The sequence below is a fragment of the Vitis riparia genome, chromosome 15, assembly GCF_004353265.1.
Source record: "Vitis riparia cultivar Riparia Gloire de Montpellier isolate 1030 chromosome 15, EGFV_Vit.rip_1.0, whole genome shotgun sequence".
In the NCBI taxonomy this organism is placed as follows: Eukaryota; Viridiplantae; Streptophyta; class Magnoliopsida; order Vitales; family Vitaceae; genus Vitis; species Vitis riparia.
Window position 1 is genome coordinate 14204996 of NC_048445.1, and position 25620 is coordinate 14230615.

General features: G+C 34.4%; 2 protein-coding genes across 4 annotated transcripts in view; both read right to left on the reverse strand.

Moving 5' to 3' along the window:
• Window positions 1-1316: 1316 nt before the first annotated feature.
• On the reverse strand, window positions 1317-11231 carry LOC117932102 (uncharacterized protein DDB_G0271670-like). The gene is made up of 5 exons (XM_034853144.1): window positions 10223-11231; window positions 9414-9496; window positions 8308-8419; window positions 6869-6921; window positions 1317-1629 (listed from the first exon to the last, which is right to left on the reverse strand). The coding sequence occupies exons 1-5, from the start codon at window positions 11169-11171 to the stop codon at window positions 1486-1488; spliced, it is 1341 nt and encodes a 446-aa protein (XP_034709035.1). The 5' UTR covers window positions 11172-11231; the 3' UTR covers window positions 1317-1485.
• Window positions 11232-16214: 4983 nt separating this feature from the next.
• The window catches only part of LOC117931640, a 133507-nt gene continuing 124101 nt past the window's right edge, over window positions 16215-25620 (reverse strand). For all 3 annotated transcript variants that reach the window (XM_034852636.1, XM_034852635.1, XM_034852634.1), the window contains exons 18-21: window positions 20124-20243; window positions 19191-19279; window positions 17207-17252; window positions 16215-16585 (exon numbers count right to left, since the gene is read on the reverse strand). In XM_034852636.1, coding sequence (XP_034708527.1) covers window positions 16553-16585; window positions 17207-17252; window positions 19191-19279; window positions 20124-20243 — 288 coding nt within the window. In that variant the 3' untranslated portion in view covers window positions 16215-16552. The remainder of the gene's footprint in view (window positions 16586-17206; window positions 17253-19190; window positions 19280-20123; window positions 20244-25620) is intronic.

A 25620-nucleotide genomic window follows, 5' to 3' on the forward strand; every position in this document is an offset into this window, starting at 1 on the left:
GTGTCAGGGGTGTCTGGGCATAAAATGTAAAACATGATAAAGGTTGATGGGTAAAATATATTTAACCCAACTATAAATTATCAAAGTGTTAAAGAGCATGATATGCATACTAAGCCATAATACTCCAAGATTAAACTTTTAGGAAAATTAATAGTTTAACGCAAAGGGATATTTTTTGTTTTACCTTTTGGAAATTAGAGGGTGGCATATGTTTGTAGGTGGTGAGAATACTTATCTCGCTTGGAAATTTTGTTCTACGCTTTTAACTCATTCTTAACATGAGTTCACTCACTGTTTTCTATTCAAGTATGAATTAGTTATATTCATTCCTCATCTTACTAGAAAAATTTATTTCACTATTAACTTCTGTTAGCCCAAGGGGTCTCCTAAATGAGTTTTGATCATAACAAATCATGTTTTTCACTATTGAGTTTAAAATTAAGATGACTTTCAAGCAGTATTTGCAAAATTCAATTGGAAAATCAAGTTGTTCATCAAAAGATCAAAGGTGTTAAAGATCAAGTGAGCATGAAGACCTTTTAAGCTTAGGAACATTAAGGTAAATACTTGGGTACACTTAGGTCTTTAAATCTATTCATGCATCATTTAATCGTACTTATTTTGAACTCTAAAGATTATATTTTCTTAATTCAAGTTCTAATCCAAAACTTAGGCAAAAACCTCTCAAACTTGTTTTATAAAAGTATTTAACGATGTTGCCTAAGTATTAAAAAGGTTTGAATTTAAAAAAGAAGGGCTTTTGAGCAAAAAAAGTTTCAACCGATCAAGGGTATGCTCAATTGGTTTCAAAAGTTGTTCAAGAAAGATATGAAGAAGAATAAAGTAGTGACATCAATATCAAAACATAAGGATAAAAATCTTTCTTTTTTCCTGGTTAGGATTGGGAAGCAGCAGATGATATATTCTTGGAATAAATGTGTGAAGTAGCAGATGGAAGAGCAAGAGAAGGTTCCTCTATTCTCCAAGCTTCAAGCACGATGCTCAACAGCAGCCTGTTTTTTTTTACCATTTAACCAAGTCCTCTTGAATTCCAACTTCTGATTCCATTTCATGACAACACCTGGAAGTAGCAGGAACACAAATAAGGTGCTGCAACAGCACAGTTCACACTTCCCCTCTGTCCCATCCCTCCTCGTGAGCTGTCAGGGTCGTAATTCCACAAAAAGTTAAATCGGATCCATCAGTTATCAGGACTATGTAACAAAGGTCCTGTGTTGTGCCCCATTCAACTAAGAAACAGACAGATTGTCTTTCCTTCTTTATTTAAAAAAAAAAAGATATAGAGCACACCTAGATGTAGCAAATAGTACCAAGGAGCTGTTATTATTATGACTTTAAATTAAAGGAGAATCAGAAGTGACATCTGGTTGAAAAATTGAGATTACCAGATACATAACAAAAAACCTGGTATATCACTAAATAAAGCATCATTAGCATGTCAAAACAGAGATGAATACATTTCATCTAGTTTTTGTAATTCGGATTGTCTCGGAGACCAAGCTTAGAAAGAACAAGGCAGTAGGAATCCCAGTCAGTTCTACGGAGATACTTCAATAACTTCTTTCTCCTCTGGACCATCGCTTGAAGACCCTTCCGGGAATGCTTATCCTGCATTTTGAAGACCATCACATGCATAAACAAAACATGATCATTCATCTTATAACAATTGCTGACTACAATATAATGGCAGCCTGCACACAACTCAGTAACAATAATTGTCCTCAAACAATGCACTCAAGCATTCGTGGTAAGCGATCACCCATTTTCTCCTACAAAATTGTTTCGACACAGGCACCTTATTAGACAAATGTTCAACTTAGAATTAGTTAAATACGGATAGGGTTCAAGTCTGATAGAGATTTCTTAATCAGAAATTGCATTTTCAGGTTGGATTGGGTTCAACTGGCTCAAATTGCAATTCTAATTTCATGTATGTCATGGTGCATACAAGATTGGGTAAAAAGCTCAAGCAATGGGAGCCATCAATAGCTTTATGAAAAGAAGAGCATTGGGAAGCTATTGAATGGATTTCAAATATTTCAGGCATTACAGTAGAGGCACCATTTTATGTTCATTCAAAACTGATCTGAATTAACAGTTTTAGGTTTCACTCTTTTATCAAAATCCAATAAATTCACAGTATAAGTCTATTTAGTTATAGCTTGCTTAACTTCATATGCCAAAATCTGGATCATAAGGTCAAGAGGTATTCATCAATGAAAACTATCTTCAGATAACCAAGCAATTTGGAGGCTCAAGTCAAAAGGACAATACTGTTGGTATTGTTCCTATAATTTGCACAAACCCATCAATCAGTCATAAGAGGTGCATAGTAGTATAATTTGGCCTTCCTAATTGATATATTTTATTTCCTCCCATCCATATCTCTCTCTCTCTCTCTCTTTTTCTTTTCTTTTTTAGGTAAACTGATAAGATATTAAAAACACTTTGTAAAGTTGCACAAACTACACAGAGAATACAAACAGTGCCAGAAGGCAAGCAAAAGGAAAATAGAAACAACAAACCGTAACCTGATACAAAAACATCACCCTAAAGGCCTAGAAAGACATAAAGACCTATACGACCTTTCATGCTTGCAAACCAAATCCACTTTCTGCAATCTTACTGAATCCTTGGATAAATTCAAACTTCATCTACCCATTGTTAATAATTCCACTCTCCCTTGCCACTGCCTGAAATGACTACCCTCTGCTCCCTTATAAATTACAATTCCAGCCCACTTTTCTAAATCCCTTACCTTGAGATTGAGTGATACAATTCTGGCCCCTCTCCTTTTCTCATGTCCTTCCAATTTCTGAGAGCCAAACACCCAGCCTCTAAACCTACTAATGACGATCAAAAAATCTCAAAACTTCTTTATTTTTTTTTTTTCTTTTTTTTTTTTTCTTTTTTTGAGAAACAACAATGTAATATATTGAATTAGGAATTAAGAAAAATCTCAAACTTCATGATCACTCACAAACCATATCCCACCCCCACTTCTGGCTCCCCCCTTTTCCACTTGATTTGTTGAAATTGACCAAGCACTCCAATTTGCAAAGCTCCCCACCAAAGTCAGACATAGAGGAAGGCCTCCTTTTTATACTCAAAGCCACTACTCTATAACCCTTTTTAGCTTCCGACTTTCTCAATAAGGACACAATTTCCTTCTCATAACCTTCCACTAGCAAATCCAAAAACATGCTAAAGGAGACGAATTTCCCAAAAGACAAATCGTAGAGGCTCTCATCTCCCATCGAGTCCCTCCTAGAGCTCCCATTCTCCAAAGCCACCACCTCCTCACTCCCCACATCTAGGTCCACACTCTAGGCATCTCTAAGGTGATTCTTTGGAAAGTCCACAACCAAACCCTTGCTGGAAGTCATACATAACATCCCATAACCATCACCCTTGCATTCTACTACAAGCCCCTTGTCCTGCTCCCTCCACAAAACCAAGCTTTTGGCTGGACCTCATCTTTGGAAATAGAAGATGCAGAAGAAAACCCATCCCCCATTCAACAAACTGGAGATGATAACTTACCTGCAAAACCTTCTACTCCAAACAAGAGGGTGGCATCTACAAATGGTGCTCCCTCCTCTAGGTTCTAAGAGGAGCGAACAAGCAAAGAGAGAGCTACTTCGTCACAAACCATCCTCAGGCCATCAAGATCAACTAATGACAGCTAGCTCTTGATCCATAGCATCTAGAGTTTCCTGCCTACGCAATGTTGAGACAGACTCTCCTCTCTTGGGATGCCAGAATGTTTAACCAAAATCCCTTCTCACAACCTTCAGATTGATCTCTCTCCAAGGGTACAAGGCTATGAAAGCCCTCACTACCAGTTAAGGCTCAACCCACATCCCTTAATCTGCAATTTAAACCCCTTGGATTAGTGAAATGAGTCTGGCCCAATCCATAAAAGTCATGGATCAAGGGGTTGGAGTCTTTAACCATCTTCATTGGGCCACTAAAGTCCCAAAACAATGTGACTTGTCTTTCTTGCAATGGGCATCCTCCAATAACACAAGGCCTAAATCTGCAAGTCCGCAACCACCATCATAATAACCTAAAAGTAGTGGCTTTTAAAAGCCACCAGCTACTTTCCTAACTTTATAGCACCTTATGGCCCCTAAGCTCAAAATGTCCCCTGAGCTCTTGCAAACCAACAGTGCTTTCTTACTCACACCCTCTCTAGCATCTTAAGGGCCACCACCATCATCTTCTGCCCTTGCCTCCTGCTACTTTCCATCTCTCCTAGCTACAAACTGTGACAACCAAGTGGGACCTCCCACCACAATTGAATCAAGTAACAAAAAAGCCCCACCACCACCTGAAGTAATCTAGGAATGTTCTTGTCATTTGAACCCACAAGAATCCTTGCCCACTGGAGGTTACGCTGCTTTACAATGCTTATATCCACCAAAACGAAGCCCCCATGACAATCCCTTAGATATTTAAATAATGTCTTGTCCCATACCCTTGAAGCCTGGCTCAAGTGGTAAAGGGATAAGGAGGCTTTGCGGGCCGTCCAGGTTCAAGTCCCATGGGGACAAAAATTTACCTATCAAAAAATAAAAAATAAAAAATAATGTCTTGTCCCATAAGTGCAGTGCTAGCCCTGTTAGCCTGAACCAAACCTCCTTTGCATGGATGTCTCTTCGAAAGCACCCAACCTCCAACAACCATCTATCCAAGGACAAGCACTTGTTGGCAAACCTCCTCAGACCTCTATGCAGCACCTCACTTGCATCTTCAATTGAATCCAATTCAAATAAGATGAGGGCTCCCCTTAGCAAAGATAAGTTGACTTCCCCTTACAAATGCCAATAGAAAAATGCACATTTCTTCAATGCTTGCAACAGTGTCACCATATCTGAAAACTCCCCCAACTGACCCACTAGACAACACTTTAGGGACTCCTTGAGACAGACATCCTTTTCCCCATCTAAAACCAAACATCATCTCCCAATGCTTCTTTACCTTTCTTCACCTTGTCTGCAAAAGACTCATTAGATGAAACCCTTAATTTGTTTCTCCCTTCTAATTGACCGATAACCAATAAAACATCCCTTCCAACCTATGAGTTGTGGGGCCACTCCCACACTACTAACTTTTTCAGCTAAAATAAACAACACCCCCCCCCCCCCCCCCCCGGGGCTGAGAAGACCGTAACCCTTTTGGGAAAACAAAACAAACCTCCTTACCTCCAGAGTACACTGAACAAAGGATGAACCTTCCTACCTCATTACAATGGCATTCCAACATGTAAATTCTCTCACCTTCCAACCTTTCCTTGCTGAAAGGCTTCCCTCCTACACCCCAACAACACAGCTCCACCTCTTCCAAAAGAGGGGACAGACCTAGCTCACCAAATCTTATCCAGCTAGAGTAGCATCTGCTACTTTCCAAAATTTTTCCTAACAACTTGCCTTTGACCTCATGTACTGAGAGTTCAAACCAATGTTTTAAAAACCGGACCGGACCGGCCAGTCCGACCGGTCGAACCGTCGACCGGTGACCTTTCTGGTTCGGTCTAGCCCAATGAACCGTTTTATGGTCAGACCGGTATTGAACAGGTCAAACCACCGGTTGAACCGCCAAACCGGTCAAACCGTCCGGTTTTTTACGAACCGGCCAAGATTTTTTTTTCCTATTCTACAAATATTTGTTACTATTAAGAGGCCCATTAACGAGCCCAATTCCTTGCCCAATACTTTTAAAACTTAACTAATTATAACCCATATTTGATTCAAGCCACCAGGCCCAATCCAATAAAATTATAACTTAAAATCTTTCTCTTGGGCCATGCCCCTAAGCCCAATTCGCTGGCTTGCTTGGCTTGAATAGCATGCTGCAAGGTCTCTATTTATAGAGCACTTGAAGCACATGGAATTCATGTGCTTCCAATGTGGGACTAGGAATAGTACTAACATGGCCTCTTTGAGGGCTGGAAGCATGAGGGCTGGACTTTTGCAATGTTGTTAAAATATATATATTCCTATTTCAAATTTTTATAATATAAAATCTTTAAAGAAATGTAAATATTTAAATTCCTATTTATTTTTATAATAATAATTATAAAAAAATAATATAAACTAATTAATAGAATAATTTTAAAACAATAAAATACAAAAAAGAAAGATAAAATTAAATATTATAAATTTTTTCATTTTAAATATATCTTCATTCTTAAATATTACATATTTCTATTTAATAAAATTTAAAATATTAAACTTTATCATTTAATTTAATATACCAAACATTATTAAAACTTATAATTTTATATATTTTTAATTTTTATAATTATTTTTAATTTTATATAATATATAAATTATATATTTATTACATCACCGGTTCAACCGGTTCGACCGCCGGTCCGACCAGTGAACCGTGAACCGGTAATTTTTCCGGTTCGATGACCGGTCCGGTTCTGAAAACATTGGTTCAAACAACTTCAAATCCATTTCAAATCAACATTTCCCTCCCCTCATTTCCCCCCATTTCCCCTTAGAGTTCGAACAACTTCAAATCCATTCCAAATCAACATTTCCCTCACCTCATTTCCCCCAATTTCCCCATCCATCTTTTCCTCCGCCATCTATAAAACACTGCTAATCGTAGCTAAGTTTTCTATGAGTTGGTTTGTTTCTAATTTTTCATTTTTGTCCTTCAGTTTTTATGAAAATTCCATACCAGGACCAACATGACACCCACATCTCCATAAAAGAGAACTCAGGGAGTGTACAATGCAGAGGAAACAACTCCTCAAAGATATTGGTTTGCAGGTCAAATGAGCACCTACGATACACTGAAACATACAGAGATTCATGGACCATACTCTTACCTTTTTATGTAATGCTGAATTTAGGTGCTTGATCTTTGTCGTCAGCTGTGCCACTGCAAAACAATATGACACAAGGAATGGAAATCCTCAGTAAATAAATAATCCCTGGCAACACAATCCAGAAAAATTTTTGAACTCCTAATATCCCTTCTGGTTGTTCCTTGCAATTGAAAGAAGTTGTAACCGTCATTTTTGTTTATTTATTTTTTCAATCTGAAAGTTCTAACCATCATAATTCTGACATACTTTCTACAATCCGATGATTAGAAACTTGACAAGCTAACCTACAATTATCGATATTCCGACTTCCTTTATACAACACATTTGCTTTATAATACAAGAAGAGACAATTATTTATCCATTAATTTTACATTAAAATTAGCATTCTTAGCCACACCAAAATTTTAAGCTCTATTTTGGCACAGTCTTTCAATTATCTAAAAGCTCTTTGTAGCTGTTAAAAGAAGTTTACAGTGTGTTTTAAACATGTTAAAGTAGAAGCAGAATGAAGAAAATCCGTCACCAAATATCAAACCCTCAAACTATCTTTTGTCTATCAATCTTGTGTTTAAGTTAGCATCCTTGTCATCCCCAAGACTTGACTTAGACCCTATCTGGCACAGCCTTTTTATCATCTAAAAGCTCTTTCTAACTATTAAAAGAGATTCAGTGTCATTGAGCTAAAAACACTTTAAATTAGAAGAGATTTGAGGCCAAAAAGCTCTTCTCAATGAGCTTAAGGTGGTTCAAGGTATTTCTGCTTAAACTGCATAGATATGCCCAAAAGAGATTTGTTCAAATTTTTAATTTAAACAAATTTATTATAAAAATACTTTTTTACTAGTTTTATCCAATATTTAGTATGAGGTGATAAATAAAAAAGTTTTAAATCTATTTCAGCATACTTCTATCACTAAATGGATAATGTTCTCACTTTATATATTTATTAATTTTTTTTTGTCTATATGATTGTATTTATTTTTGTGATAATTTTAACAATTCTCTTAAAAAATTTGGAACTCTTAAATTAACATATTTTGCTTATCGTCTAACACCAAGACCGATATGCATCAGGACCCTTTGAGTCAATGAGTTATACCATGACTTTAAAACATGATTCCAACCCACCTATTTTAACCACCTTTTTTTTTTTTCTTCCTCCTTTTATAAGGTACTAGAAGTGCATAACCTAAAAACAAATTTCTCCTATATTATTGATTGCAAAGAAACCTAGATGCCGGCCAGGAGTTTAGGTGAAACTTGAAAATAAAACCTGATTTATAGGATTATCTGTGCATTGATATGTGGAAAGGGCACATGGATCATTCAACAAAAAAGGGAAAAGCAAATTTTTTTTGACAAAAAAATAAATAAATAAACAAATAAACAACAACAAAAACAATGAATCTTCACTGGAACAGACCCCGATGAAATTTTACCTTGAACACGTGCAGATCCACAATCTGATTCTGACATTTTAAATTCATCTCTAACTTTTTTAAGCTCAACTTTCAGCTTCTCAGCAGATGACATATTATCTGGATGGAAATACTGCATATACATGTGATGAATAACAAAGTGTGTTGGGTATTAAATTTAGTAAATATCGAGTTAGTTCAGCTTGAAGTAATAAATAAAACAAATAAACATCAATACATTCTTAGTTTTTTCAGACAATATGCACTTAATAAGCATCAACAAACCCCCCTCCCCCTCCCCCCACCCCACCCCATGCCTGTGCAAAATCACCATAATACACCCCAATCAAAATTATGCACAAAACAGAAGCTTCATCTTTTTTTTTTTTCCATATATATTAATTTTCATTCTCTCCCCATCTAAAGAACAGAATGAACTTCAGAAAACTTCATATTGTGTGATAAAGTATGTCAACCAAGGCTGCTAACAAATCATTCTTAAAAGCAAATTATATAGGCTAATTAAACTGAATCAATTGTATTAGAAACTGTTATATGCTCTAAAAACCCAAAAATGTAGAATTTCTTTTAAGCTAAATATTTTTTTCATAGACCTTTTAAGCTAAATATGGTTAGAAGATGTATAAAATTATTCAAAGCATTAAAAATATCACCAATGCCCATAATCTCTAAGAGAGTAAACTTGAAAATGCAGTATCGTTTCCATATGGTTCACTCTCATCAGATTTTCAGTCTCCTTTTCAATGAATTTGATTAACCCTGCCACGGTTGAGCACTACATGCATATGGAGACTTTACTACTATATTTATGCATCAAAAGGCAAGTGAAGAGTATCCTAGTTACAAAAGGAAATATAACCAACCAAATTCCTTTTTATTTTCACCTATCAAGAAAAAAAAAATGACAGACTAAAGCTGCGAGTCACTGTTCAACTGGACCATACCATTGTATTTTTAAGGTGCATGTCATGGCTAAGGATTAGGGTAAGGAATATAATGTGCACTGAAATTAAATTGCAGGAAACCATTGAAATTCCATATACAAAATAAACAATCAAAGAGAAGGAATCAGGGAAAAACGAAAAAGAAAAAGGAACTATACTTGCCTGCTCAACTAAATGCTCCTTTGGAGGAGCCAGCATAAAGCTAGGAGTCCCGCCTAAACGACCTAAGATATCAAGCCTCTGGACTGTAACAATAGACGTGACCAATAAGTGAAATGAAATTATTATTATTTTTTATATACCAACAAGCAACATATTATGCATCAGAGCACAAAGAAATAAAACAAAATCATTCATCCAAAGGATTGGTAGCTTTAGTCTTTAAGGATACAAAGTAAATTTGATCAAACTTGTTAGTTCCTATTCATAAATTTGCACCTATATATGAAAGTAGGTTTTAAAATGTTTACAACAAATAAGTTAAACTAGAACTTCAACTTGAATGCTGATATGCTTTAAATCCTAAAAATATCAATGTGATATATCCAAGCCCAAGCTCAAGAAAGCACTTCAACTCAACACTTCCATAAATATTGTGAAACCCGCTAAGAATAAGGATTCATTCAAACGCACAAGATGCTTAAAACCCCACCAAGAGGTTATCTCCAAAAATGAAAAGAGCACCAATTACACTTATGATACTCCTGCCATCTATTTGGAAATCAACACTGCTAAAAAAATTTCACACATGGTAGCATCAAAAAAAGTCAAAACATCAAAGAAACCACAACAAACTAATATTTTCATAACTTAGATACTGCTCTAAAAGGAATTCATACTGTAGTACTAAGATAAAGACCATTCAGACTCCTGTCCACTTAATAATTCATATGATAGCTAGTAGTAGTTCAAGTGAGGAAAACATAGGAAAAACGAACAAGTAAGAAGCAATCACTTAAACTAAGACTCACTGGAGGACTTCTTGGTCTTCTCATCATCACATATTCTCAACCGCACCAAACTCTCCCTCAAATCCTTAAATGAAACTCCACCAATGCTCGATTCTGTCTCCTTCTCCTCCATTTCCCTCAACTTCATCAATCTCTCATTCAACTCCTTCAGTGAAAAACAACTCTCTGCCCCCGTCTCCGGTCGAAGCTCCCTCAACTTCTTCCCCAACTCCTCGGGACCATACCACTTCACAAACGACGTCTTCATTGCCGTGCTCTCCGCCTCCTTCCTATCCCTTATATCCTTCCCAAACACCGACATGGGCAAAGCATCATCCGAACCTCCAATCACAACAGAGGACTTAGTAGCACCCGAATCCACCGGCGTGAGCCTCAAACTATCCTTAAAAGCCGACAATGACAGCACGTCTGTTTTCCCCTTGGTCTGGCCGCCCTCAGCCGAGGATGACGGCCGCAGCTGCTTCAAGCTCTCCCGAATAGCGTCGAAAGAGAGCTTCCCCTTGGGGGAATCTTCGGGTTTGGGAATGACATTGCGCTTGTAGAGTTCTTGAAATGAAATGGGGGATGATGAAGAGGATTGCTGCGAGGGTGAAGGATTGGGGACAGAGGATCGGGAGCGGAACTCAGAGAGATTTTTTCGGATTTCTTCAAGTGAAGCGATTTTGGAGGAAAGAGGGGGAGATGAGGATGGGGAGGAGGAGGAGAAGAATGAAGAAGATTTGCGAGGGGGTTGAGGTGGTTGTTTGAGGCTGGCTTTGACGTCGTTGAAGTAAGAGGATAGAGAAGAAGAAGAAGAAGATGAAGAAGATGAAGATGAAGATGAAGATGGTGGTGAAGGAGTGTTGTTGTCAGCATCATTGGGGGTTGAGGAAGACGAGAAGACGCGGTGGATGAAGCTAGGGTTTCGGCTTCGGTTTCTGGGTGCTATTTGCAGAGCCCTCGACGCCATTGGATCGATCGGTTCCCGGCTGTGAGGGCTCGAGTTTCCGGCTGTGGTACCTTAAAACCTCGATAAATTTTTGTAACTACACTATAACCTTAAATTAATAACTCTTTTTTTTTTATGAAATTGCTCCCCGACTTTCGCAAAATTACAAAATTACTAACCTCACCAAATATGTAATATAATAATATTTTTGAAAAATCCTTTTAAAAAACAAGAAAATATAAATTAATAATTGATTAAGTATATAAAAAATATATACATATATAGCAAATAAAAATTCATAATATAACAAATAGAATTTTATAATATAATATTCAGTCTTTTTTTTCTCAATTTTCCTTTTTCCCCTAATCACGTATATGATTTGTTTTAAAAAAATTTAAGGTATTAAATTTTGATATTTTTTTTCTTTTAGAATATATAAACATCTCTTATTTTGTGGAGTTGTATAGGCTTCCATGTATTAATTTCTTACCTTACCCATTGATTTTGAATTTATAAGTTATACATTTATAATTACTTTATAGTATAAATATAATTCTATTTATAAATTAATAAATTATTCATTTATCGGGAAATTATTGTATTTATGGGTTTTATTGAAATTTTTAGAAATTATAGCATTTAATAATTTCATGTGCTATCACTCAAAAATACCCCCAATTCAATCCAATCACTTCTAACCTCTCAATTTGTCCCTTCAATTCTATAAATAATCTATAATGAACCCATTTGGAATTTGGTCACCTTCACTCAAAACTTGATTATAAAGAAGCAAGGTTTTGGGCTATCCCTTTTTCTATATATATATATATATATATATATATATATATATATATATATATATATATATATATATATATATATCACTACAATTTTTGTTTAAATCAAATAAACCTAATTGACGTCAAATCGGGTTAATTTAAGTTTTTTTTATGTTTTTTCTATGAAAAAAAGTACAAATTACAGTATCTACACATTCAGTTGAAAGAAGAATTGTAATAATCTTTAAAGCCAAACTTTATAACATCTTTAGGAAAATATGACCTCCAAGTGAAAGACTCTAAATTATAAATTATAGATACCTTTTATAGTTAAACAATCTGTTATTCTATTTGCTTATCTATAAATATGACGACAAACACAAACATTAAAGTCTTAAGTTATCTTCTAAATATCTTCCATTAACACTATAACTATAAATGTTACTCTTTTTGTTATAATTATCACTACTTTGAGTCACGTTCAACATTGTTTTTACGAAAATAATTTCAATAGTGTTTTTGAAAATATATTGGATAAATGTAAAAGAACTTTTCATATTAATAAATTATTTAAAAAAAAAAGACATTTATTACAAAAAGAAAATATTATAATAAACTAAAAACTTTTATCATAAAAAAATTATATAAATATTTATATTGTTAAAAAAGCCCAAATTTTCTTTTTTATGATTATGAAAATATAAACAATGTAGAGTACACAAAAAAATTAAAAATTGATGTCATTGAATGTACTATATAATAAGCTTGTAGTGATTTTTGATGATATTGTACAAAATTTCAAAATTATTTTCTCCATATTAGTTCTCCAGCATTTAATGAGAAATTTTTATAAAAATTTGAAGAAACTGAAAGGAAAAGAAGGGTAGCGGAAACACTATGGATATTTTAGGAATATTTAAAAATTTTGAAGTTTTTTTTTTTTAAATAAAAAAGAAAAAAAAAACACCTACCAAGTGTTTCCTTAAAAAACACTTCAATTGTTTTTCTAAATTTTTAAAAGAGTTTTTCAAAATATCGTCAAACACATATATTTTTACCTTTAAAGTGTTTTTTAAAGTGCTTTTAAGGATATAAACACTTTTAAAAACTATTGTTAATTGGGCTCTAAGCTTTATATTGTAACTTTCTAAGTACCTTCAAACTTCAATCAATTTTATTTTATTTTATGAAAAGTGACTACCAAAGAAAACCCACAAATTAACAACTCATTTGAATAATAAAATCTTTTACTCCCTGACTTTCACAAAATTACTAACCTCACCAAATATGTAATATAATAATATTTCTAAAAATCCTTTTAATGAACAAGAAAATATAAATTAATAATTATTGTACGTAAAAATTCATAATAAATAGAATTTTATAATATAATATTGAGTCTATTTTTCTCAATTTACTTTTTTTTTTCTCAATCATCATATATGTGATTTTTAAAAAAATTTTAAAGTATTAAATTTTGATATATTTTTTTCTTTTAAAAGTTTTTTTTATTTTTTTTATTTTTTTTATTTTTTACAATTAATAAGCATCTCTTATTTAGTAAAGTTTGTATAGGTTTCCATGTATTAATTTCTTACCTCACCCTTTGATTTTGAATTTATAATTACTTTATAGTAGAAATATAATTCTATTTATAAATTAATAAATTATTCATTTATTGGGAAATTAATAACTTGTTAAGATAATAATTTTCCTTAATCCTAAGTGTATTATTGTATTTATGGGTTTTATTGAAATTTTTAGAAATGATAGCATTTAATAATTTCATGTGTTATCACTCAAAAATACCCCCCAATTCAATCCAATCAATTCTAACCTCTCAAAGTTGTCCCCTCGATTCTATGAATAATCTATAGTGAACTCATGCCTTCACTCAAAACTTGATTATATGGAAGCAAGGTTTTGGGATATCCTTTTTCTATAAAATAAAATAAAATCAACCAAATTGACACCAAATTGGGTTAATTTAGTTTCACAACCAAATAAGTTATAATCAATTTCAATTTAATTAAAATTGACCAACATTGGCTAACCATTAATCTAAACCAAACCATGCCTACTAACTTTTATTTTTCCTTTTTCTTTTTTGGAACATAGCCATTGAAAATTTGTTTTATTTAATTAAAGATATTTGGTTTTATCAAAATGAATTAATAAATAATGATAAAATAAATAAATAAATAATATTTTTCAATTACAAATCGACATATATTTTCCTTATATCACAATATATAAGGATATTTCGCTCAATGTAATTCAACTTGATTGGTTTCTGATGTATATTTTGAAAGGTCGGTGTTGAGGGCTCGCGTTACCGGGACCACTGTAAATGCCAGATGGACACGCCTTCTCAATTGAAGATGATACTTCCTTCATTTGACTTGCAAAAGATGTCCGGGCATGGGGTCCAAACACACCTTCTGATGGTTTTGTTAGCTTTTATCTCTAACATTTTGATATTCTCACTTGGGCCCTACTCTTTTGGGAAAGAATGCTTACCTTCTTTTACTGTGTGAGGGCCTTTTATAGTGCCAGGAGCTTTGTCCCCTTTAATGGTAGGAAGACTTTTTGGCTTGTCATGATGGTGCTAAGATGATGGCAGAACCATCATTATCCTGCAGGCGGCTATCAGAGATTATGGGAGGGATGACTTGCCACCATCCTTGTCTTTTCGCTCTACAGGCGGCGCGGTGCAAGTTGTGATAGGTTGCCTGAAGTGACTTAGGAGGGTTCCGTCGAGCATGATTTTAGTAGTACGAATAATGATGGCTCGCAAAACGCGATCAAGACTTTTGTCTAAGACGCTAGCATTGGGTCCAGATAGGACGTCTAGACAAGGGGGTGTGGATAGCATGCCGGTCCCATGGTCATTCGGATGAAGAGTTGAGAGTGCCATGTGCCCCATGAGAAAAATCTGGACAGATGGTTGGACGTGCCACATGTCCAATGGATGAGTGCTCTGTGAGGCTGCCACATGTGCATTTAGGGGTGGTCCCTACTGTCGGGACTACCAACGAGTGATTGCTTGAAAATTAATCATTTTCAAAACAATGATTAGTTTTTGTATATGTCGTGTGGAAATTTATATTGTATATATTTTTGTAATACTTTGAAAGTTCCATGATACCTGGTTAATTCTTTATTTTTAGGAAGAATTCCTATTTATTTTGTACTTTTTATACTTTATGCTTAATTTAATACATTATTGTTTTTAATAAAAATGAAAAATTGAAATATATTTTTATTTTTTTAGTGAGTTAATACAATTATTTTTGTCTCTAATGCATATTTACAAGTGCCATATTTTCCGATACGTGGTTTTTTTTTTTAAAATATATATAAAATATTTTCTCAAAAATCTCTACCACAAACCAAAATTTGGACATATCATTAGAGAAAAGCCCAAGAACTTAAAAAATTATTATTATTTAAACCCCAAGACCTTAAAATAATAATAATAATAATAATAATAATAATAATAATAATAATGGGTTGTCCATAAAAAAATCAAAACATGATGAGATAAATACATCCAAGTATAACAATTTTACACTTTGAAAAAATAAGATACTTATTTTCTAGTGGCATGTGGAAATTAGAAACACTTTAAATGATTGTGCTTGACAAAATTTTAAAAAGGTTTTTTTAACATTTTAAATATTTAAAAAACAAAATTTTCTTAAATGTTAGAAAAACTAAAATCATTTCCTTAAATCGCTATCAAACGCACTCTTAGAGCGCGATTGATAGTGGTTTTACTCAAAAATGTTTTTGATGGAAACGTTGTTTTTGTAAATGCTTTTAGAATAATCATATACAAAATGTTTTTCTTAAAAACATTATAAGTCATTTTTTCAAATTTGTATAAGTGTTTTCTAAATTTTGTCAAATCTCTAATTTTTTTTTTCAAAAACACTTTTTAAGTTAATAACGATGTATAAAATCACTAACAAATGAATTCTTATATGAATTCTTATAGGTAAGTAAAACCCAGATCCATTGACTCATGGAGTGAAAGCGTGTGGTATAGACTACTTAGTTGGCATATTCAACATGCCAGGGAGTGGGGGACTATTTCTCCTACAATGGGAGAGGAGGGAGCCAACCTTTTTTTTTTTTTTGCTACTTTTCTTCTATACTTTGCTTGCAGACTTCTTTTTTTCTTCAAAGAATTGGAAAAGAGCCCAACCCTTTCCTCAACGTTTTTTTTTTGGACTTTGCTAGTCCACATTCCAGAGCAGCTAGAAAAGGCAACATCACATTCTCAAACAACCAAAACCATAGAAATAAGGTAATGGAATGATCATAATTCAGATTATCAGCATCTCTCTCATCTCAAAACTGTCTTTTTCACTGTATCTTCATTTGTTTGTAGAATCTATCAGTCACAGTATTCTTCTCCTTTCAAATAATTTCTCCCTACGACTATCCCACCTTTTTTTTAAGCTCCCACCCGGCCAGGAGGAGGGCTCTTCTTTTATTGGCACTGTTACACAAGGTTTAGTTACATATATTACAAACCTTAATGAGGACTTTTATTGTTCTGTTTCCTCCAAGAATAAATACTAAGACCATTGTGCTCAAAAGGGCGAAGATGATCTATGCTCTTCCTTTCCTCTTCTCGTCTAATGCCTGCACCAGAATGAGAAATTACTGAATCAGATCAGCGGTCTCGTTTAACAGGACTAGACCATTCGATAAGGCATGCAAATGTTCTGTAAAAGAAAGAATACATCTATGGGTGATCCTCCTAAGGGTGAAATTGAATGAACCCTTGCATGGTTTATGCAGCTACAAAAGCCCTCAAATTCAATAAGCCAATCACCAGAAACTTTAGGTTAAATACCTCAGGCCTACACTTCTCCTATTTCTCAAGAATCCCCACCATCCGCTCCAACATAAGAAACAACTATGATGTTCATAAAACATATATGTAAGGATGCAATGAGCTCTCATTGGCTACTAGGACATTGAAAATTGTATGCTGCAACTAATATTATTCTTTCGCTGCGAAGTGTCAAGCAAAGATAGTTTATACCAGACTCATGGAAATTGTGTACTACACAAAAAAATAGGTGTAGTAATGAAGTTGTAAGAGATAATCGATTGAATACACTTCATGTACCCAGTATGAATTTTTATTCCAATAATTGTAGTTGTCAATGAATGGGATGACATATAGGGTTTGCCAAGGGCATGATGCCAAGTATGCAGGAGTGAGACTATTTAAGAGATTGTGATAAGAAAGAATACCCTGCTTTGGAACATTCTCATGGTCAACACGATAGTATCACGCATTCTACAAAAGAAAATGAATAGCATCATATTAGACTTCAATGCATAAATAGGGAGCAAAGATAACATTTTAACATGTCTTTCTGATAACCTAACAATGATGATAACCATTCATTTAAGATAAGAAAAGGAGAAGATATAAAGAGTCTATGCATCCAAGCTGTTAGCATTGGTTGAGCCTAAAACTTCTAGGGAGCAAAAAAATATGAAATTGATGGCAGTATTTTAACCCATGGCAAAAACATTCCATGGATTGAAAGTGATAAGATATATTTGCATCAAATATGTCCAATCAAAGAACAGGTGAAAAATCAAGGATAACAATTGTGAAAAATGAAAATACGTGAACAGTAGTCAAAATGAAATGTTTTTCTTTTTTTTAGAAATCTTTTCATTTTTGGAAATAAAAACAATGAGAATGTTTTTCTTTGAATCCTTTCCTCTTACTAATGGGCTTGCACTTTTGAAAACACAAAAAAACAACATTTTAACATTTTTTATATATGACCCAATTACAGGAATTACTTTATCGTTTTCGCTTCCAAAAACAGAAAAATTTCAGGTCCTTAGAACCTTCATTTATGGTTAAGATTCACTATTGTTACCAAGAGGTTCCTTAATCGACACTTCCTCAATAAAGGATGATCGTACTTGGAGCTTAAGCACTCAATGAAAAGATATTGAAGTCCCTGATAAAGAGATGGATTATCCGTGGGTTTATCAACCCAAGGGTCAGAATCTCATGGAAAATATCAAAATTAGTCTTCCCACTACATCTTTTGTACACAGAGAGACATCTTCAGGTTTCAACTAGGGAACAGAAGGTTTTCTCATATAACAAGATATTGTAGTTAACCAAAATGTCCACTAATGGGTTCTGTCCAGATCATTTACATATTATAAATGTGCCAGACTATAGTTCCAGGAAATAAAACAAAAACCAAATTTTCAATTAACAAGCATATGCCCATGATACTTGTCTGCCAAATATTGATTTCTAATTTTATTAAGCTTATGATACCCGGACTCCCCAACTTCACTCAGCATACTTGCATTGACATGACATGGTATGAGTGTGGGAATGGGATCCTTAATGGATATTCCTACTTTGTTTCGAATATGGATGTTTGCTTTAGTTTTTTTTTATTTTTTATTTATCAGAATATGGATGTTTGATTTTGGTTGCTTTATATTTTTATCTTTAATTTCTTTGGTGGGTAATTACAATTGAAAGAAGAAAAAACAAGAGAAATTTAACAGCATGATGAGGGCCAAAGAGAAACAAAAGAGAATTCTAATAAAAAATATCTTCGCTTTTGTTTGATTGTCTTTTTCACTTTTCCTTTTATTTTGTCACATCCAAGCGCCTATAGCCATTGTCAAGATCCTTTTTAGCTGAGTTCCCATGCTCTAAAGTTTGTAGATGTGAAGGATCAGACACTTACATTCCTATACCCAACACCTGCACCCAAACCCATGCAACATAAATTTTATGTAAGAACCTTAGCATGGGTACAACCTTTTTCTTCATTGCTATCTATTAAGACAGCTGAAGCTGAGTAATCATATTGATTACAAACCTCTTCTTCCATGCTTTTTTTCTCTGGTTTGTTTCCTACTCTTCCTCTTTCCTATTTGTAAGACCTAAAACCTTGTCCTAACTATGGCAGCTACATTCGAGTACCAATACCATGAGAAAATTGCTTGATATACTTTCTGTCTGAATCTCTTCCTGTTTATTTAGCTTATGATATAGTGATGAAGAATCCTTGGTTCTTTTTACAATACATTCAAGAAGAAAAGATCATAGAGATATAGAGAATAAATGGATAACAAAAATTGGGTGTGTGGTCCATGATAACATCCAATGAACTTGAGAAGAAAACACTGTAAGATCAACACTAATCTGGCAACACATTTATAAGTGAAAGTAGTTTCTCACCCTACATCATTGTACGCATTAAAAGGATAGGAAGATCCATCAGAACATGTTAAAACAAATTGCGCTGAGAGCCCAGAAGGAATTTTGATCTGCACAATCAACATATTAGAAAAAATATATCTTACCATAGAAGGACAGATTTTATCTAGAACAATTTTATCAAGCTTTAACATAATCTTTCAAGTTCATGAAAAATTAAGTCCCAGATATATAGCATTCAATGCTGCTGCACTGATGACTACTTTTATCATTTTTTGATAATTGAGGAACCTTCCATGGCCAAGCCCTTAGGACTCTCCATAAGGACCCAAACCTCGGGGTGCTGACCGCCCCGCAACAACCAGCACCGGGGGTATCATCAGTGGCAGGATTCGAACTTGGGACTATGTGCCACTTACTGGGACCACACTTCTCAGTGTTCACCCTGACCAACTAGGCTACCCTGGCGGGTTGCACCGATGACTACTTAAAAAAACTTAAAATTAAAAATCATTTAAAGACACTTCTACAGATGTTGGAGAGGCAAAAGGATTTCAAATCTGCTTCAAGTTACGAAATTTTATATTTTCATAATCTTGGTTGTGAAACTAAATCATGAAAAACAATAAAGCAATAGTAAAATTTTCAATGAGAAAACTAAAAAAAACAACAAAATATGCCCACAACTAATTGTTTGGTTTTTGGATTTGCTATATTCCTTCTAACATATTTTTGTACTGTTAAATGTGTAAAAAATAGTCCAATACCATTTACAGTTAAAACCTTGACTTCCTAAAAAGTAGCTTAAACCTTAAAAGGTTTTTTATTTTTTTTTTCTATTCTTTCTTTCTTTTTTCTTCCTGTGTTTATTTTTTGTTTTTTTTTTTTCCTTTTGTTATCTGTTTTTTATTTTATTTTATTTTTTATAGCAATGCATGAAAAGCAGAAACATACTGATAAGTGCTTTGAAAAGTTCTCTGCAATCGGCGAAGTTTCTGTACTATTGACCTTCACTTGGTAGCTTGACCGTCTCAAAATGAGAGTTGCAGCTTCCCAATTATCAAGAGAATCCATCTGTTGAATTTCAAGGAAAAGTTGTAATTTCATATTTAATGCTAGAGAATAATCAAAACCTGAAGTTTCATGCCTTAAATACAATCTTGTATTGAAACTAGTGAAGGAAAAGAAAGATTGTTGATGTTGTGGGAATGACTTGGGAATAGGCCTTTAAAATTAGGGTTAATTTAAGTAACAATTGATTTTAAGAACTAAGCCTATTAAAGCCAACCCAAAATCCACATGTTGTGTCCTGCATATAACTCTCCATATAGATTATAAAAATAGATAACAAATAGGTCTATAAAGTACAAGAGGAATGACATTCCTTTCCTGGCATCTAGCTTTGGGCTCTTTTATATTTCTTAGGATTTAAGCTCATAATATCCCTCATGTGCAATCTCATACCTGCATCTAGAGAGGCAGAAAGATTGCAAACAAATTGTAGGCAACCTCCTTTGGGCTTGCATGTGACTTTAATAAATTGTGGGAAATCAATATAGCAATGAAGTCCAAACTCATGACCTCTCATAAAACAAGGCTCTGATATCAAGTACAACAACCAAGTTTCGTAAAAGTATAAGTTACTAGAATTTCAGTCTACAATGTATATCATAATCTCTAATACTTACATTGTCTATTTGGTTTGCACATTTGATGGAAAGATCTTTCATCCTTCCATATATACCTTTAAATACTTATTTTGTGTCTTAACAAAAAAAAAAAAAAAAAAAAAAAGAGAGAGAGAAAGATGAAGAAGCCAACAAAAAACAGAACAAAAGGAAAAGAAAATATAGGACACAACAAAACAAACAAACAAGTCATGTAACTAATGGGAACACAATTTTTAATGTGGAAACCCTTCAAAATAAAGGTAAAACCATGGCACCATGTCTAGTAGAAAGATCTCGCTACAAGGAACTAATGAATATTATAATGTAAATGTCTTCAAACCCAACATCTTCGACATGCTTTGACTCTTCCACCAATCCCTCCTAATGAATTGCATGTGATCATTACACTAACTATAAGTGAAAATCTTAACCATTCGAATCATAAAATGGGACCTCCCACACTGAACACTACCTAACACAAATCTCAATTTTTTTTTTTTTTTTTTTAAATTTCAATAACATGGAAACTCGCATTAAGGTAGTCCATATATCAACTTAATATAAGATATTGGCCTACCCTTATGTGACAACTTAAACTTTTAGGTTAAATTGGTAGTTTAATATGGTATCAAAGCCTTTTTAAGGAGAATCATAAGTTTGAACCTCATCGCTTGTTTATTTCCTACATTTATTGAGCCTAGAGGTAAGATCAAATGAGCTTGCCCATGAAGCAAGATGAATGGGGAATGCCCTTAAAAGTTGTGGTGCAAAAGGCCAAAAAGGAAGTGAGGAAAGGAATGGTATCCCAAAAAACCTTTTGAGTCCTCGCCTTTTCCTTAAAAATCTTGACATTTCTTTCCCACCACAACCTAAATCAAAGCTAGACAAGCAATTTGCCACAATACCAAGCCTCTACTCGAACTTCCCAATCCCTTATATGCAATGGTCATCATGTCATAACTACTCTTAAGAGGAACCCATTCCCGCTTAGCCAATCTAAATAATCTATGCCACAACCCCCAAGTCAAAGAGCAACGTAAAAAAGGATGATTTACTGATTCTCCACCCTCCATACACAATATACAAACATCAGGATTAAAGGTTTTGTAGGATCTTCTCAGTTGTAGCATGTCATTGGTGTTTACCTTCTTGTGTGCCACTAACTAAGCAAAGGACTTAACCTTAAGAGGGACTTGAGATTTCCAAACAAAATTAGTAGGGAGCAAAGGAGCTAGGTCAGAATTAAGTCCAAATATCTGCCTAAACACTAACAAAATAATCTTAAGAGTTTGCAATTCTTCCAAACAGGCTCTAGAAAAGATGGTGTCATTTACAAATTGCAAATGGGACAATCTAGCTCTACCCCTTCCTATAATGAAGCCAACCAACAATCTAGTCTCTTCAACTCTCAACATCATCCTATAACACATCAACTACAATGATAAAGAGAAAATGGGACATTGGATCTCCTTGTCTTGGTCCTCTAGATGCTTTGACCCAACCTTTGGGCTTTTCATTCATTAGGATTGCAAAAGTCATCGATGACAAACAACCTCTCATCCAAGTCCTCTATCTAGGACTAAACCCCTTCCTTTCCAATACATGGTTTAGAAAACCCCAATTGACATGATCATAAGCCTTTTCAAAATTAATTTTGAACTACCCCTTCCTCTCCGAAGCATCTTTTCTCATCTACTATTTCATTGGCTATCAACATTGCATCCAATATTAGCCTCCCCTAAACAAAAGCTCCTTGTGTCAGATGGATGGTTTCACGAAGGACATCTCATAACTGCCCTGATAAGACTTCGGCTATGACTTTATACAAACCTGTAATCAAGCTAATAGGTCTAAAGTAGGAAATCTTTTTGGTTTGACTCTTTTTGGGCACTAGAACTATAAACATTGGTGCTCTAATTAATTACCCGCTTTTATGGAATTCTAAGAACACCCTCACTAGATCCTCCTTAATCACATCCCAACACTCTTGGCAATGAGTCTAACTTTTTATCTCTCAAAAGAACCATCCACCTTGTACTATGCTGTGAACACCCATTTGCACCCTACTGGACTCTTCTCTCTTGATAATTCAACCACATCCCAAGTCCGATTCTTTTCAAGTGCTTCCATCTCGGCCCTCATACTTTGTTTCCACTCATTACTATTTAGTGCCTCAAATGAGGTCTTAGGTATGACTATGGTGTTTAGGCTAGTGAGAAAATTTCTATGAGATGATGACAATTTGTCATAGGACACAAAATGGAAAAGTGGATATAAAGAGTGCTAAGTACAAGTTCTTGTGCCTTCTGTAATTGCAATGGACAGATTTAGATCACTAATATCAACAAAATAAGGAGAAATTTCAGGAGAAGAAGGATCATTTACCTCACATGAAGTAGTTAGCTTTGAACCTTGGACCTGCACAGGTTCAATGATGGTTGCTTTCTTCCTTGAATAAACCAAAGTTAGCCTTGAAGAACTGGGAACTTGTTTCCCTAAAGGTGGACTTCTAGAGTTAGGACTTGTAAGTTTAGGAATTTGTGAGTGGTTGGACATAGACTCAGACACGGATGATTGTGATTATGAGGGTTTAGACACAGATGGGGGCAAGTCAAGTGAAAACAAATCTCCTATATTAGTATCTTCCATGAATGATATCTCCCCTTGAAGATGAAGATGATTGAAGTAGTTTCAACAAAGGATACATTGGAAGAGACATAAAATTGTCAAGTGGGTGGATGATAACATTTGTAACATTTTTCAGTTTAAGAATACCCCACAAAAATGCACTTAATTGCTCTTGGATCTAGTTTATCTTTATTATGAGCATAGACATGGACAAAAGAAGCACAACCAAAAACTTTTGGAACAAGATCGATAAACGTTATAAAGTTTAGGAAGTATTTTGAAAAAATTTCCCTTGAACTTTTAAACCTCAAAACTCAGTCTTATAAGGGTACCTGATTCTTTCCTATTTTGACCAAACGACAACTCAAAATAGTAAAGTCTATCATTTTCCCTAGCATGTTCAATCGCCTTTCCTATAACCTATTCTTGAAATACACAATGAGAGGGATACAAAATCACATGACAATTCAATTCTTCGGTAAGTCAAATGAATGAAACCAAGATTGATGGAAAGCTTAGGTACATGTAGCACATTTTTCAAAACTAAGGATTTATTCAAGTGAATTTCCCCCTGACCAACCACAGTGGCTAGAGAGCTATCAACAATGGCTATTTTGTTATTACTAGGACATCGGCTATAGGTGCTGAACTTTTGTGAGGAATGAGTCATATAATCTGTAGCTCCTAAGTCAATGACCTAAAAGCTTAGGAAAGGCATATTCAAGACACTAAAAGCAAGAGATAGGGAATGCTTACTTAACTAAGTGAGAGAGCAAGCACCACTAGGACTCTCAAGGGTTCCTAAGAGATTCTTCAATTTCTCAATCTCTTCCTTGTTAAGCTTAGCATGTTCACTGCCATGAGAATTCACCCTCTCTTGTAAAGGGTTTTCATTAATCTGAGAGTTGGTGAAGTGTGTTTGAGTTCTCTGTTATACACCCTTGAAACCGTAATCTTTACTTGAAGTTTGAGGCTTTCCATAGAGTTTTCAGCACTAGTCCCATATGTGTCTCGACTTCTTGTAGGAGGTACATCAAATAGTGTCCTTGTTCGTTGTTTTGGACAAATCAACCATTGATGGAGGATTCATGCTGTTAGTCACTTGAGTTTGGGCAATGTTGGTGTTGTCAACAATCTTAGACATGGTTCGTAGAATTCAGAAATAATTTTACAAGAGAGGCTTTCCATAGAGTTTCTAGCACTAGTCCCATATGCGTCTCGTGAAGAAATTTGAGGGGAAAAAAAACTTCTCTTATTTTTCACTCTACTTCCAAAGTAATTCTTGCATCGATATTTATACATGAATGACTAAGGTCCTCTACCTCATAAAAACAAAAATCTAATCTTTGATTTTAGGAGAAAGTCTCTCATAAAATCAGGAAACAAAATTAAAATAGGAAACAATTGTATGTGGTACAACTAGCGGTACAACTGGTGATACAAATGGCAATATAGCTATACCTTTCGGATTTCCACACTCCCCCTCAAGTTGGGTTGTAGATGTTGATCATTCCTGACTTGGATCTCAAGTCTTCAGAGTTGGCTCTAGAAAGCACCTTGGTAAGAATGTCTACTGTTTGGAGAGTTGTTGGGGTGTAAACCAACAAAATCGCCCCTTCTTCTATCTTCTCCTTAATAAAATGACAATATATTTCCACGTGTTTTATCTAATCATGATGAACCGGGTTCTAAACAATACTTATGGCAGTTTGATTGTCATAGAACATCTTCATAGAATCTTTTAACCACATTCCTTAAAAAATTCCATGTGTCATAGCTCTAAATTTTGCTTTTGCACTGCTTTAAGCTACAATAGATTGTTTCTTGCTTCACCAAGTAACCAGATTCCCCCATACATAGGTGCAATATCCTGAGGTTGATCTTCAGTCAATTATGGAGCCAACCTAGTCTGCATCTAAAAAAATTTCAATGTTTCTGTTCTATGTTCTTTTGAAATAGTCTCCCTTTCATGGAGTCATTTTGAGATATCTTAGAATACAATACACAACTTTCGTATGTTCCTCAATTAGATTGTTCATGATATGGCTAACCACGCTAATTGAAAAAGTAATGTCCGGTCTTGTGTGAGACAGATAGATGAGTTTCTCCACAAGTCTTTGATATTTCTCTTTATTCATTGGAGCACTTCCTTT

What these genes read in the sequence shown, in the direction of transcription:
- LOC117932102 (XM_034853144.1), bottom strand. Translation starts at nt 11,171, where the DNA reads ATGGCGTCGAGGGCTCTGCAAATAGCACCCAGAAACCGAAGCCGAAAC. An exon ending in AGGAGCATTTAGTTGAGCAG is followed by an intron (nt 8,420 to 9,413) that starts GCAAGTATAGTT and finishes ATGTATATGCAG; the next exon opens with TATTTCCATCCAGATAATAT. An exon ending in TGGATCTGCACGTGTTCAAG is followed by an intron (nt 6,922 to 8,307) that starts GTAAAATTTCAT and finishes ATTGTTTTGCAG; the next exon opens with TGGCACAGCTGACGACAAAG.